The sequence below is a fragment of the Morone saxatilis genome, unplaced genomic scaffold, assembly GCF_004916995.1.
Source record: "Morone saxatilis isolate NCDOM2014 unplaced genomic scaffold, NCSU_SB_2.0 Contig11, whole genome shotgun sequence".
NCBI classification, from domain to species: domain Eukaryota; kingdom Metazoa; phylum Chordata; class Actinopteri; family Moronidae; genus Morone; species Morone saxatilis.
In genome coordinates, this window is record NW_023339663.1 from 15,776,922 (window position 1) to 15,791,755 (window position 14,834).

Sequence of the window (14,834 nt, forward strand, 5' to 3'; positions counted from 1 at the left end):
TTTTTTTTATTTGTCAATCAGGTAATCAATTCACTATCAGGCTAATCTGTGGTTGTTCATCTGAACTAATCAATCATCCAGTAATCTCCTTATTTGGAATTTACCTGTCTATTTCCCTGGCATCCAGTACTTTTCCAGTAGGATAACACTTTTGGGTTTCAGTCTAGTTGGTGGCAGGGCAGCAGTCTCAGTCAGTCCTTCTTAACCCCGGATACTAACAAGCACACAAGCCAAAAAGAGTTAAAACTCTAACAGTACAGAGAAGTGATCAATATAAATGAATGAATTCTACAATGGAGAATTTTTCTTCATATTGCCCCATAGCTCAAAATCAAATGGCCCATTTCCTATTTTCTTTCCATAATGGAGTCTTTGTATTTGTTACAAATGTTTCTCTGTGGTTAATAAAGATGAGTGGGGTACCTGATTGGGGTTGAACACAGGATGGTTCATGAAGAAATGTCCAGATGCTACTCATTCAAGATATCATGGTTCAGTGTATGAATCTGTTCGTCAGTGAGACTGTGAAACACAAATGCCATTTAGAAATGTGGGGTTTTCCCCCAGTCTGCTCATACTTCTGAAACTTCTGGCACGTTGCCTCCACGTTTTGCATTCTGTCATACAATAACCGTCAATAACAGATCAGTGGTCATGTACCTTATTGAACAAACAATAAATCATTATAGAGTAATGATCTGTTCTGATGTGTGTTTTTTAAACCCTCCTTGTGTGATCAGTTAAGTTGACTCTTCCTTACAGTTTACTCATATTTCCATGCTTATGTTCCTACAGCATATCTTATTTAATTAATGGTTGACCTCACATTACAATAATATTGCACTTGCAGTATATTTAAGGTCCATGTGGAGACGTCACAAAGCTCATCTTCTCTAAAAATGTCACTGTATAACGATAAGTATTTTTCAACGAATCACAGGTGTTCACTGTCTGGCCCTGCAGCATGGGGTCCTCTGGTTCGTCGTATAAACACAGACAACTACATTACCCAGAATTCCAGACGAGAAGATTCCGGTCACGTGATGAAGTGTCACATGCTCCTCTGCTTTGAGAGAGCTCAGTCATTAACCTGCGGTGGAGGCTGTGTAAGGTACTGTTCCTCGTATTTTATCCTCTAAACATCACTAGAAAAGCGACAACATCACAGTGAACATAACCGAGGAAGAGCTGTTTAAACGTGTGTTTGGTGGATAAATGAGATTACTTGTATTTAGTGTCTGGCTAGGTGTAGCGTTTGCTAGCTAGCTATTGTAGGACGCAGAGTAACAAAGGGGCTGATTGCGTTAACAGAAGTTATTGTTACGTTAATGAAAAGAAAAGCAATGATCTAATCACACTAAAAGTTGGGGGTATTTAACCGGTATTGCTTGTGGGCAGCTGAAGGTGTGTTTGTGTGGAATAAGCCGGCAGTAAATGAAACCGAGGTCATCTGGACATCATCCGCACCTTCTTCACTCCTCTTTAACGTTGGCTTTACTTTATCTTTCACCGTTTCTGTCGACATTATTTGAGCTCATTTGGGATTTATTGAGACCTCCACGCAGCACACTTTCCACATCGTGTTCGGTATGTTGTTGTTTTTGAGATTGATGTTTGTTCTCGAGCCCACTGTGGTATCACATGGTCTTTTAAAGGACATTTCTCTAAATACAGTGGCATAAGACAAGTGTCAGGGTCTTAAATAATATCGTCTGATTACCTTTACCTAGCCTGGCTTGTATGAAAGGCTTAACCCTCTTCCACTTGTGTTCTCTAACATGCATATCAGTATTAATGGCAGCCTGTATTGTTGTGGAAATACTTGTTTAGCTGTATGACTTGAGGCTTTATGTCTCTTTCCCAGGTCTGTAATATTTAAAACTACCATGGTGTTATTTGGGTGAAGGTATGCACTGATATTGGTAATGTAGTGCTTCAGGCCACCCCCGTGCTCCTGTGTATTTACTTCAAACACACAAGGTGCTTGTTAGTAGAGCACGAGAAACAATTAAGGAACTGGCTCATTAAAACGTTGCTCTAAGGAACCACCAGTGTTCAAAAACTCCACAAGAAAACCTTTTAATATTCTCACAAAGACGGCATGGGCTAATCATTTGCAGGTTTCATGTCAGAAAAAACTAAACAACCTACTGTTTGACAAGAAAATTGATGTTCATTTTTGGTTAAGAATTACTGTTTTATATATTACATTTCTTCCAAGAACATAGAGATAAAGTGCGGTACTAAAAACCACCTTCTGTGTTTGACATTTATTAACAACAATACAAATAACTACTGACTGTACATACATTTACACTGTATCTTGATATGATATCAGCACTGTGCTGATGCAGTTTATATTTGCCATTGCAAGTATCTCTAAATGCAAACAATATTTCATTACAGATTACCGATCAGCTCCACCATCATACCGACACTGGTGAGAAACATCAGCTGCTTCCTGACTGGTGTGGTTTGGACATAAAATATTAACTGCTACTGTGCGATTCCCTGTCCCCTTACTCAGACCTTCTGGTCAACTTTTCAACTCCACTTGGATCCATAGAGTTGGAGACTAACTTCCTTGGGTGTGTAAGGCTTGGCAGGCCGAGCTACAGCCTGTTGACTCATGGCGATTAACACTGATGTCGAGGACTGGGGAGGAGTTGGGAGTAATGACTCTGGCGAAAGAGCGTGGCTCTTGCAGAGCCCCAGCGTGGATTCTGACCGGCATCTTGAGACGGACAGGACGAGGAGCGGGGGCGTGTCCTCTTTGGGAGCTGTATTCATCGTAGTGAACGCGGCGCTGGGAGCAGGTCTACTCAATTTCCCCGCAGCCTTCAATATGGCAGGAGGTGTAACTGCGGGAGTGATGCTTCAGATGGTGAGGAGATCCCAGTGAGGCACACATTCCTCTGCAGCCCCTTTCCCCACCGCATGAGACACATGTTCAGACAATAAACCTTTGGTTTAATGTGATAAATTGGGCTGCAACCCCATTATTTAGTGTATAAGATGTTGACAAATGCTAATCTGACATTTCTAGAGGCCAAAGGGATAAACACTTAATTTCATCTCACTAAAAAAAGATGTTTTACTTCATAATTGACTGAAAATTTTCATTTGATTTAATTAGATTTCAAAGACTGACTTTGACATATGTGCAGACACACAGTACTTTAAACTGAATAGCAGAGATGATAACAGCTGACAGTCTGGATGTATATTCTGTTTTCTTGTGACCAACACAAATGCGCCTATAGACAATAATTATCGGGAACTATAATGTGATGCTTCCTGTTTCTTTGTTTCAGTTTATGCTGATCTTCATAATCAGTGGACTGGTGATCCTGGGCTACTGCTCTCAGGTTTGTGTCACTGTCAGACTTCCTGAAAGGCTTTCCATCTCTTCCTCTTCCACTTGTTTCTCTTTCATTTCTGCTGCCTTTTTTAAAATCTGACTACTTTTCTGTCACGTGAGTATTTTTCCTTCAGGAGTGGTGAAATAATTGGAGCAGCCTTGTGTAACAACTTGGTTTTCCGGTTGTATTCCTGATCAAACGTAGTGCATTGCACAAAAGCTCAGACTTTCGCTTCCTGATGGCTCAGACTTTTGCTTACATGTCAAAACAGAATCCAAGTTTGAGTCAGTTAAATATGTTTTAGTTGTTGATCACTTTATAGATATTTCATTGTATTACCCAGTTTGGCTTTAACATATCAATCTCTGCCATATTCAGCTGTAGGGTGAACTTTGTGTTAAAGCATGTGCTACCACAAGAATTGCTGACTTCATCAGTATGATTAACTGCCTGTACTCAACAGCCTAAAACCATTACGTAGGCTATAACCAAACTTTAAACTGAAGATGATACAGTCAGCAGTGTGCCTCCTGCTGCAGGTTTGTGGAGTGGAGAGAAACACCTGTGAGCAGCTGGTTGACAAAACACGTCAGTTTTACTTGCTGGAAAGATCAGATAAAAAGAAATGACCACAGGACAAACAACCAGTCAATTTCACCCTTTTTGTATGGTTGGCAACAAGAGCTTGTCAAATCTTAAAGCACATGAGCGATAGCAACAGAAGATTGTTTGGTTTTTACAGTTGGCAGCAAAAAAAGAATGAAACTACCGTGGGCACGTAATTGAGAAAATAGGCAGCTGATGATTAGAGTACTGTTCCTGGATCTGGTGAATTCCTGTTTCTGTTTTTGAGACAATGTCAGAAATTTGTATGATGCTGGTTGTGTTTTTAATGCTTTCATGGTAGCATTTTGAGCCTCACTAATGACTCAGCATTGTATAAAAGCCGGTTACCTAAGACATTGTTAGCTCTTCAGGTACATCAAGGCCTCAGTTTACTGTAATTCAAATGGATAATTCAGTATGTTACTGCACCATCTCACAACGCATCCATCATCTCATAATGATCATCGATACCAGACAGTGACTTTGATTTACTCCACTGGCTCCAGGATGTTTTTCTTTACCTTGACACAAAGTCCACAGCCTTGCACTGTATTGCTTTGAGTACATTCAACCCTACTGTGTATGTAGACAGATTATAACTTGAATGTCCACTTTTCAATCATCCGTCTGGTTTCTTCAGGTCAGTAACGAAAGCACCTATCAGGAGGTTGTCCGAGCCGCTTGTGGGAAAGTCACAGGCGTCATATGTGAAGTAGCTATTGCTGTCTACACCTTTGGGACTTGCATTGCTTTCTTTATTGTCATTGGAGACCAGCTGGATCGCTGTAAGTATATTCACAGTCAATCACCCACCAGCCACACTGTTTCTTTCTAATTTGATTAGACAACAGTTTAGCTCTGTGTAATTGTCATTGCTTGCTGTTGTGTCACCTGCATTTACACTGACTGATTGCCCTACATTTTAGCAATCTGTATTTGTGGAGGAGGGGGAGGACAAAGGAGGGTGTTTAGTAGTAGAAGTGTTGATAACCTTTTTAAAAGCTGTGCCATCATTCATGAGGGCAAAGAGCGTCAAGGATGACACCACTCAGTACATGGAAATCTAACAGTTTGTCACATGAGGGACACATTTCCTAAGACGCTGACAGTGTGAAATCCTACTCTGGCCTGTTTCTAGAAATAGACTGTGACCTTTCACCTCTTTTGGATTGAATGAATAAAGTGGTTGTGACTTTAATTATCTACTTTGCTAAATCTCTTCCATGTGTACAGCAGTTAACAGTTAATTTCCACTGTGGGACTCTCTATTCCCTTCTGTCGTTTTTTTTTTCTTGCAGTGATAGCTGCAATGGCTCATGAATCCGATACTACAGTCAACGGCTACTGGTACACTGACCGTAAATTTACCATTGTTGTTACTGCCGTCCTGCTTATTCTTCCTCTCTCCATCCCCAAAGAGATTGGCTTTCAGAAGTATGCCAGGTACAAACATCGCTTATTTTTTTCACTGAGGATTTAAAAACTTTTACCATGCATGGCGTTCATTTCTGAGTTGTTGTTGTTGTTGTTGTTGTTCATTGTAGCGCACTGAGTGTGATGGGAACCTGGTATGTTACCATCGTGGTCATTATAAAGTACATCTGGCCGGATAGAGAGGTGACTCCGGGCTATGTTCCCACGAGGTGAGTTCTGCTGCTCACATTTCATGACACTGCGCTTATTTTATGCAGCTAACAGCTTTATAAAAATGTTTTATTGATCATTTGAGCATTGACCACCCGCTCATTCAAGCAGAAACATCTGCATCTTCGTCGTCATGCTATGCTTGAGTTGTTTAAATCGTTGTGTTTGTTACAGTTCTTCTTCCTGGACTGCAGTTTTCAATGCAATGCCCACCATATGCTTTGGTTTCCAGGTATCTCTTCATTTGGTATCATTTGAGATCATAAAACTATATAACTATTCTTTTGAACAGTTTGATACTGATGAATTATTTTTGTCTTGATCTCTCTCTGCAGTGCCATGTCAGCTGTGTGCCAGTGTTCGACAGCATGAGCAGAAAAGAGATCAAACCTTGGGGCGTTGTAGTCACACTCAGCATGATCATTTGTCTCTTTGTTTACACAGGAACAGGTATTATCAATGTTTGCACTCATTGGTCAATCGACGCTCAGTATTGTACCGAATAACTCTTCGATGAGTCTCACAGTTATTGACTCGTGAATACTTTTAGGAAATTGCTTGCTTACAGTCGTGATAAACCAGCTGATAAAATGAAAATATCTGTTTAACAAATCAAACTTTATATCACATTTTAGATCAGTTGTCCAATTTACTGGTTTTCTTGTCACATGGATCAGATATAAAGTATTTCCTAATCTTCAACATGTAACAGGTCTTAATGTTTCAGTTCAGATTACGCTGATGGCAATATAGCTGGCTCATGACTGGCTGTCAATACTTAAATGCTTGTTGTGTTTTGTGTTGGATCAGGTGTCTGTGGCTTCCTGACATTCGGCTCCAATGTCAATCAAGATGTGTTGATGTCATACCCTCCCGATGATATCGCAGTGGCCATCGCAAGAGCTTTTATTGTCATCTGTGTCATCACCTCCTACCCCATTTTACACTTCTGTGGCAGGTAAGATGCAGTGATATCCACACATTTGGTCTTCCTGTTCAGCATACTGTTTCTCAGTCACTCTTGTTAAGATTTTAAAATTGCACAAGCTTAAAAATAATGTTGATGTATAAATATTTCTACCTATAGTACAGTGATTTGGAATTACAGCCTTGTGTTACCTTACATACAAGAATGATCCAGATCAGTGGCATACAGAGAGATATACAGGGTTTAGAGTATTGGAATCTTCATTGGGAAAGAAAAGATGGGATCAGTGCATTCCTAGTGTGTGATAAAGACGCAGTTAATGCTGCATTTCCTCACTGCACTCTGGTGTCATCATGTGTCCCTCCAGGGCAGTTATTGAAGGACTTTGGCTGCGTTTCCAAGGTGAGCAGGTGGAGGTGTGTGTGCATCGTGAGCGGAGGAGGAGGATCCTGCAGACACTGGTGTGGTTTGTTGTCACCCTCGTCCTAGCCCTCTTCATCCCAGATATTGGTCGGGTGATCTCTCTGATTGGAGGATTGGCAGCCTGCTTTATCTTTGTATTTCCAGGTAACACCTCCCTCACCCTTAGCAAGCTTTCAGATTTCTGTGCAATTTTAATGTCACACTCTAACGTCTGTCCGATGTCTCTTTAACTCAACAGGTTTGTGTTTGATGCAAGCCAAGCTGTCAGAGACAGACAATCGATCTGCAAGGTGAGCCTATTCTTGGATGTCTTTTATTTTCTTTGGAATTGTTTTGCATGCTCTCCTAGCGATTATGTGTGTGCTTGCATGCCTGGAGTTGGTCCTCGGGTGCGACATTGCTACTCTATAGTCAGTATGGCTGACAGGAGAGGAATTTCCTTGCAGGGATTAGTGAAGTATAATTTAGAGATGCAATATCACACTTTGGCCATTAGGGTGCAGAAAAACCATCAAAAGAAACTATTGCAATATCACCAGCTGCTGGAGTTGTCATGGCAAACTATGAGCTTCACCAATGTGCAACTTCTCTCTGTTTTATATCAATGTAAACTGAATATTGTAAGGTTTGGATTAATTAACAAAAGAATCTGCTGATTAATCGATAATGAAAAGGTTAGATGCAGCCCTAAAATAAACTTAAGATCCCCTCCAACATGTATTAAGACATATAAAATAGTCTGCTTGGAATAATAACGTGTGTCTGATATGTTATCTACTGTAAATACAACTAAATATTTGTGATGTCACAAATCATGCTGGTAGGCCCCGCCCTTTTTAAAATCAGATTTTCACTGAGCGCAGAGAAACTTTCCGCTTTCAGCAGATGAATGTGAACACATCCTTCTACTGTCAAACTCTGCACTTACATCATTCTGCACAGTGAAACTTCACACTGTAGGAACAAGAAGACAAACATTTTTGAGTGAAGGGGGACTTAAACAGTTGGATGTTATCGTCAGTGACTCATTTATGTTAGAGATATTTGACTGTCGGTATAAAAAAAACTTTAATGCAAATTTGAGTAAACCTATTTCCTTAATGAGGATTTTCTTTAATCTCGGTCTCTGTCACAGCTGGCACGGATTGGTGGTCTTCGGTGTTGTCATGGTTACAATCGGAGCTTTCATCTTTGGCCTCACCACGACTAACTCCATCTATCAAGACGTCGTTAGCTAAAATGAACATTTTTGTCGGAGCCAGGGGTGTCCTCGTTATTGAAGACGGAGGGGGGTCCGGGGGGTGCTTAGTCCTGTGCTGCTATACTGAACTACTGGAAAAGATGAAGAAGCATCTCATGACACTCATTTAAAAAAAAAAAAACTCTACGGCATGTCACATCCCTGCTCCATGTTGAGTTGAAGCTCCACAGCTCTTTACTCAGTCAGGTAGTATTCAGAGACACCCCACAATGCCAAGTGACTTCAGACACTTTGCCTTTTAATTTATGTAAAATTTAAATTGCATGTTTTATGTTTTTATGATGATTTTAACTTGCTGTCAGAATGTTTTTTTTAACGGTTTAGCCATCCCGCCAGGGCACAGAGCGGCTTCCCCCGTCTGTAGACCCTGTGTGGATGACACATTCCTGTCCTGTTTACAAGAGCCGAAGGACTTTGTATAGAAAGGCCTTACAATCAAATTGATTTTAATAATGAAATTGTACCAATTTGTGTATTTTAACTTGCATGTAAAAGTAAATGTTTCTTATTGAAAATGACAGGCTGTGGTTCCCAGGTTTAATCCAGGTCCAGACTTTAAATTGGCGCTGCTCGTAGTTTGTCCACAAATGAATCCGAAGTGAGTGATAGGTTTGCATCATTAATGAGTGATATGTTCACTGCAGGGCCGGGCTGTTCAAGTTGATTTATTCATTTCCAGTCAGAATTATATTTTTTAAATACATTCAGGAAATCATTTTGAGTTATTTATGTTTTAGTTTTGTTTCTTATATATTTTTTCTTACATATTTTATAAAGTTAGAAGTACTTTGATGATTTTATAATTGGCTTTAAGGTAAAATTATATTTTAAGATAAGTTTGCAAAAGTGCAAGCCTGCAGGCCTTTGAGATTAGTTGCTCCAATGTGCAGACAGGCTGAAAACCTCAACAGTGCTCCTCCCCAAACACTGCACAGATCAGCAGGATGTCCAAGACGAGCAGCGCCTCCACATTCAGGAAATGAAAAAAGACAAAATCTTTCAAGTGAAAATGAGTCTTTGTGAATGTATGCAAAAAAAAAAATGGATGGAACCTACACAGAATTCAGTTTGCACATCATTTTACAGGAACAAGTTGCTCTTGGTGTACAGAGACAGATTATCTGTCAGTGGGGAGATGTCAATTAGTAAAACTCAGAGGTTTTATTTATTTGAATCAGTACATGACTGCATACTTTGTTTCTACCACTTTTTTCTTTACCAAAAACATGTGTGAGCTTTCTTCTTTTGTCCCAGTATTTAACACTAATTAAAGACGTTAACACAGTTATTGAGATCATTACATTGGATTGTAAGTTAAATTGATTAAATTTGCCAAAATTATTTTTTCAATCAAGCTGCAAATGCAGCTGAAATAAATAATTAAAATAAAGAAAATGTTCAAGGGTTTACAGTGACTTTTATATCTGGTTTTACACTTAATTACATTATTACAGCTAATAATCTTTGGTACGTTAAGCATGTTATGATCCATAATTCAAGCCTGTTTTTATTGTTTATCAAAGTTTGATGAAACCCAGAAATATAAGGTGTAAGGGAAGGAGAATGTGAAAAGGGATTTTTTTTTTTCTTTGGAAAAGCAATTATGTTGCCTTAGTCACACTGTTGGACTAAATACATGGATACATTTACCGTATTATTTAGAGGAAGGGAGGGGAGCTACAGTCAGAGCAGTAATGCTGTCTGTGAACAGAACAAACACTTTGGAGCGTCAGACTGTTTTTATATTAAAATGGCTTGTAATCATTGTTGGAATACAAATAGCTTTTATGGTTTGAGGTTTGATTTTTTTTTTACCTTTTGGTGCTGCAGACAGTTTGTCTGGTCACGAGTGAATGTCAGGTGCACTTATAATTTCTGTCACTGATTTACTCTGTTTTCAAGAATGTACACTTTTTTCATTTGTTAATCTGAAACCATGTGTCCCTGTTGTCTCAAACTGAAAGTTGACTTGCAAACAAAGTTCATGGTAAATTTGAATGGTAATACTTAACAGAACTACCTGTGATGTACCGATAAGTGAACTACAATGAAGGCATGTGAATAAATCTGACAATCCATGATACTGGTGGTTCTTTAATAAAAAGGGACAAATGCAAGTGAAGTAGAACTTTGGATCAAGACAGGAGTAATTTTATTTAAGTTCAGAACAACCAACCATCTGTTATTTACTTTTTCTGAAAATGGTCAATGAAAACAACAAACATCAAGATTTAAGTTTACATCAGTGCCACAGGAAATCGTTTCATTTGATCAGATAAGGTGCAGTCTAAGTATCTGGACAAGGACAGTTTGTTTTTAATTCAGCACATTAGATATGAAATGAATCAAAGCGACTCTGAGCAGGGTTTTCACTTCTATTTCAGGTGAACAGTAAAGGACTTGTAACCTTTTATACATACATTAGTAGTTCCCTAGTTTCAGGACAATACTCTTAAACAAGGCCACCAGAAAGGTTTTAAGGCTAAGCAGAACTGAGGGTACCTTTCACTTACTGAAAACAAGACTGAAGGCACAAAACCCAAAATGAGAAGTGAAGCTGACATAATAAATGTTGAATTGATTATTTTATTCACATTTGTTTGTATTTAATTATTGGATTATTATGGTTCTTTAAAATGACACTGTCTACAAAAGGTTTTATTTCCTACACTATTAGTCCAGTATCGATGTAAACATCCTCAAATCTGGAAGTTTTTCTCTTAAAGTGTTTCATTTCAAATACCATGTGATGCAGAGAAAAGCCAGAACATCATAACGTGTCCGTCTCCAAATACTCACACTGCGGATACTCAATGAACAATACAAATGATAAAAATAAGTGCCCTAACGGTCGTTTTCCCTCCAAAATCATCGTCCCTGAGAAATATGTACCATCTAACAAGTGAAAAGTGCAGGTATATGACACAGCAGTCTCCATTGTGGCTCAGTAGTAGCCATTTGTTATGAAAGACTGGAACATGTGGAAAGCTGGACCTGGAGCCCACTGAGGAACCATGTGACCTGCACCCTGAAACAGAGGAGAGCAACATTTCACAATAATGCAACCATATTATTAACAGCACAACTGTGCTTCTATGGCAGACACTAAACAACACACTGGTGGTTACCTTGACTGTCAGGAAGGTGATGTTTCCAAACTGTTGGTAGAAGCCAGCAATCTGGTCATCGTGAATCCAGGTCTGGTATTTAGTGGTTGCCTGAAAACAATTTATTAGTAAGAAGTGTGTCTGGTTGTAGTTTGGTGGGGAAATAAAACCTCTTTTTTTTTTAAAAATCTTTCCTAAAAAAATTAATAAAAAAAGTTCCTACCTCCAGTCCGAGGTCTTCCACAAACCACTGGTCTCCCAGGAAGTTGCAGGCCATGTCAGTGTCTCCATTGTAGACGAGTGCCCGCAGGCCCAGAGAGATCAGCTTCAGATAGACGTCCTTCACTGTCGAGTACAGGGTGGTGTACTGCTCTCCAACATCATCACTAGAGGAAGAAAAGAGGTAATTATGAGCATGATCAACGTGTCCTTGACCTCCCACTCAACTGCCCAAAGACAAGAGCAGAAAATGCCTCAGCTACAAGTTATTACAGTCAGATTTTAAGACTCATTAGTGACTCGTTATTAGTTTCTGATTAGCTGTAGGTGTTAGCGGTAAGATACCTGCAGAGGTCCCAGGGTGGCAGTGTAGCTGGAATGTGTAAAGCTTTCCTCACGTCTCCTCTGTTCAGCCAGTTCATCTGAGCCGTGCTGTTGATGCAGGGAGGAACTTCACCCAGAGACACGGAGGAAGGCGCTCCATCTGAAAACTTCATTAAAAAAAAGACTTATCATTGATGCTGCACGGCAATAAGAATAATTGGATCCACAGACTCACAGGCATGCGGCACTTGTTCACAGAGGGATATGCTTACCTTGAGGGTGTGCATGTGTTTCCCACAATTTTTAAACAGGTGAATCATGGTCCTCTCGTAGCCTCTGTGGGATCTTCTGCCACCCTCGCAATCCAAGTACAGGGCATACTCATTAAGTCCGCTGTTATACACAATACCAAAGGCCACAATCACCTGAAGGGAGATAAGAACAGAGTGAAATTTGACTGAGAAATGCCAGTAATGCCCAGATTAACTTTGAAGAAATAGTGCACACGTACCAGCGTCTTGCAGGCGTCTGAACTGGAGTTGTAAAAGTTACAGCTCCCCTTTTCACAGCAATTTATGTTCAGATCACGCCACAGACTGCACGTAAAAGACAGCTTTAAAATGACAATCACTGCATCAACTACAGACAGGTAATTTATAACTGCATGGCTTGTTGTCAGTACTTAAATATATGTGCAATGATGAAAAACACTAACAAAACACTAGCACCTGATGACATTGCTTTTTAAACATATTCCCTCAAAGCAAACAAGCTTCCTCTACAACAAGGTACCACTTACTCTTCTCCAAAGAGGCCGTGGTAGTAACCAAAGTAGATCAAACTTTGGTCATTAAGAGCAAAGCTGCTGAGACCATTTCCCACTGCAAAGCCCTGAAAAACAAAATATATCCAAGCTTCATGTTAGCTGTTAAATTAAGTCTGCTTTACTGCAAAAGTCTGTCTGATTTTCACAAATCCACCTGAAGGGCACAATAACATCATTAATCATAAACTGCATTCAGGTGGCGTACTGATACTGGGCAGCTGATGGTGCTGATGAGCTGAACATCAGAGGATACGTTTGCACTCAGTGTGAAGCCTCTCACCTTGAAGTTGATTTTGGCTGCTCCAGTAGCCACGCGCAGGCTGAGCGTTGGTGCATAAATTCCACCATAACTTTCCCCAAAGATGAAGAACTCATTTTGAGTGAAGTTTGGGAACTTGGCAAAGAAACTCTGCAGGGCTTTGTAATTATCATCAGCAACCTAAGAGAGGAACATGTGAAATGAAAAGGCTGTTTTGAAGCTTTTCTTTACTTTGCAAAAAAGGGAAAGTCACTGAACTCACCTGGTCATCGTCTGTGGCATACTTTTTGTCATCAGAGTAGGAAAATCCCACTCCTGCAGGAGACTCTACATACAGCACATTGGCAATCTTATTCCAGCTAAAGGCGTTTTCATACAGTGAGGCTCCGTTATCATTTACCTGAAAACAAAACAATGCCGAGTCAGAATCACTTTCACTCAGTGTATAGGCGTAGTTATTCACAAAGTTATCATGCTTACATGAAATGGTCCATTCTCTGACAGGAATCCATCCAGCGAGCTGCAGCCTGGGCCTCCATTCAGCCAGAGCACCAAAGGGTCTTTGACTGGGTCCCTCTGAGAAGTCACAAACCTGCAGGAGATCAGGGCCAGGGTGAAATACTGCATGCCATACTGAAAGGTCACACACCTGCTGCACACCACATTAAAAGTTCAAACTGGATAAACAACTTTGGCCTTATTCAAAATGACTTACGGCACCACAGATGTGTACAATTGGCAATATTTTTTTTCAAATAAGAGTAATCTTTTGTTGCAAGTATCCAGGTCAGCCTGCATGGTTAATGTGGCCTAGGCCACCTGGATATTTTTAAATATGCCTTTAAAAAAATCCCCGTGTGCACTGTCTATGAGGAAGTCTAAAACAACCCAGGTTATTTGGTTCACATCCTGCAAACGAACGTGTTGTTAAAGCAAACCAGAGGTGGAGCGAGTTGAGGCTTACTGAGAAGCTGCAGAGAGCCAGTCGGCCACTGTTCCTTACCAATAATGGAGAAACTTGCCCTGCCGTGCCTGGAGGTACCCCGACCACTGTCGGTAGTTGGGTTTGAACTTCATACCTGGCAGGTTAGTTACCTCGTCGGGAGCGTACTGAGCCCGCGAGCCGAGCTGACACACGGCCAGCAAACACAGCAACAACACACCGGCAAACATCACTGGGTAAAGAAAGTCTACACAACCCCTGTCATCGGTTTAAGACAGAAACCAGGTTTCTTTGTGGCAGGAACTTCCTTTACGTCCTCAATGGCAGCTCCGCGTGAACCAGTCCAACAGGAAGGTCATATGACTGCTGCTGTGGGCCACGTGACCAGCGCCTGACTCTACACGGAAGTTCAATCAATCAAGATAAAATACTATCAGGAGAGCATTAAATTAACTTTATAAATACATAGAGACATTATAGTTAAACTTTATAATACATAGAGACAATTATGTTAAAAAACTTATATATACATAGAGACATTATATTAAACCTTATAATACATAGAGACATTATGTTAAACTTTAAAATTACAGTAGAGACATTATATTTAAACTTTATATACATAGAGACCATTATGTCTAAAGCCTGTTTATAATACATAGAGACATTATGTTAAACTTTATACATAGAGACATTATTTTAAACTTTATAATACATAGAGACATTATTTTAAACTTTATAATAACATAGACATTATGTTAAACTTTATAATACATAGAAGACAGTTATATTAGACTTTATTATTTAACCTTTATAATACAAATAGAGAACTTTTTTAAAAAAAAAAAAAAATAGATTACCATAGACATTATATTAAACTTCTAAAAAGGTCTTTTTATAATGATATTTGTAGGTTTAAAGGTATCTCATCA

At 39.7% G+C, this 14,834-nt stretch overlaps 3 protein-coding genes across 3 annotated transcripts in view; 2 read left to right on the top strand and 1 right to left on the bottom strand.

Moving 5' to 3' along the window:
- got2b (glutamic-oxaloacetic transaminase 2b, mitochondrial) overlaps positions 1 to 694 on the top strand; it is a gene marked incomplete in the record, with an annotated part of 13,291 nt that extends 12,597 nt beyond the window's left edge. Inside the window, 1 exon segment of the mRNA XM_035651715.1 lies at positions 1 to 694.
- A 330-nt stretch (positions 695 to 1,024) lies between these two features.
- On the top strand, positions 1,025 to 10,736 carry slc38a7 (solute carrier family 38 member 7). Its single transcript, XM_035651850.1, has 12 exons — positions 1,025 to 1,111; positions 2,407 to 2,884; positions 3,315 to 3,368; positions 4,609 to 4,753; positions 5,267 to 5,411; positions 5,513 to 5,611; positions 5,787 to 5,844; positions 5,948 to 6,062; positions 6,423 to 6,570; positions 6,908 to 7,107; positions 7,202 to 7,253; positions 8,099 to 10,736. Exons 2-12 carry the CDS (start codon positions 2,630 to 2,632, stop codon positions 8,199 to 8,201), a joined length of 1,374 nt encoding a protein of 457 aa, XP_035507743.1. The 5' UTR covers positions 1,025 to 1,111; positions 2,407 to 2,629; the 3' UTR covers positions 8,202 to 10,736.
- Positions 10,415 to 14,267, bottom strand: si:ch211-122f10.4 (lysosomal protective protein). The gene is made up of 11 exons (XM_035651849.1): positions 13,963 to 14,267; positions 13,440 to 13,551; positions 13,222 to 13,359; positions 12,981 to 13,139; positions 12,674 to 12,765; positions 12,386 to 12,470; positions 12,147 to 12,299; positions 11,896 to 12,041; positions 11,555 to 11,717; positions 11,353 to 11,442; positions 10,415 to 11,252 (listed from the first exon to the last, which is right to left on the bottom strand). Exons 1-11 carry the CDS (start codon positions 14,130 to 14,132, stop codon positions 11,169 to 11,171), a joined length of 1,392 nt encoding a protein of 463 aa, XP_035507742.1. The 5' UTR covers positions 14,133 to 14,267; the 3' UTR covers positions 10,415 to 11,168.
- Positions 14,268 to 14,834: the final 567 nt, after the last annotated feature.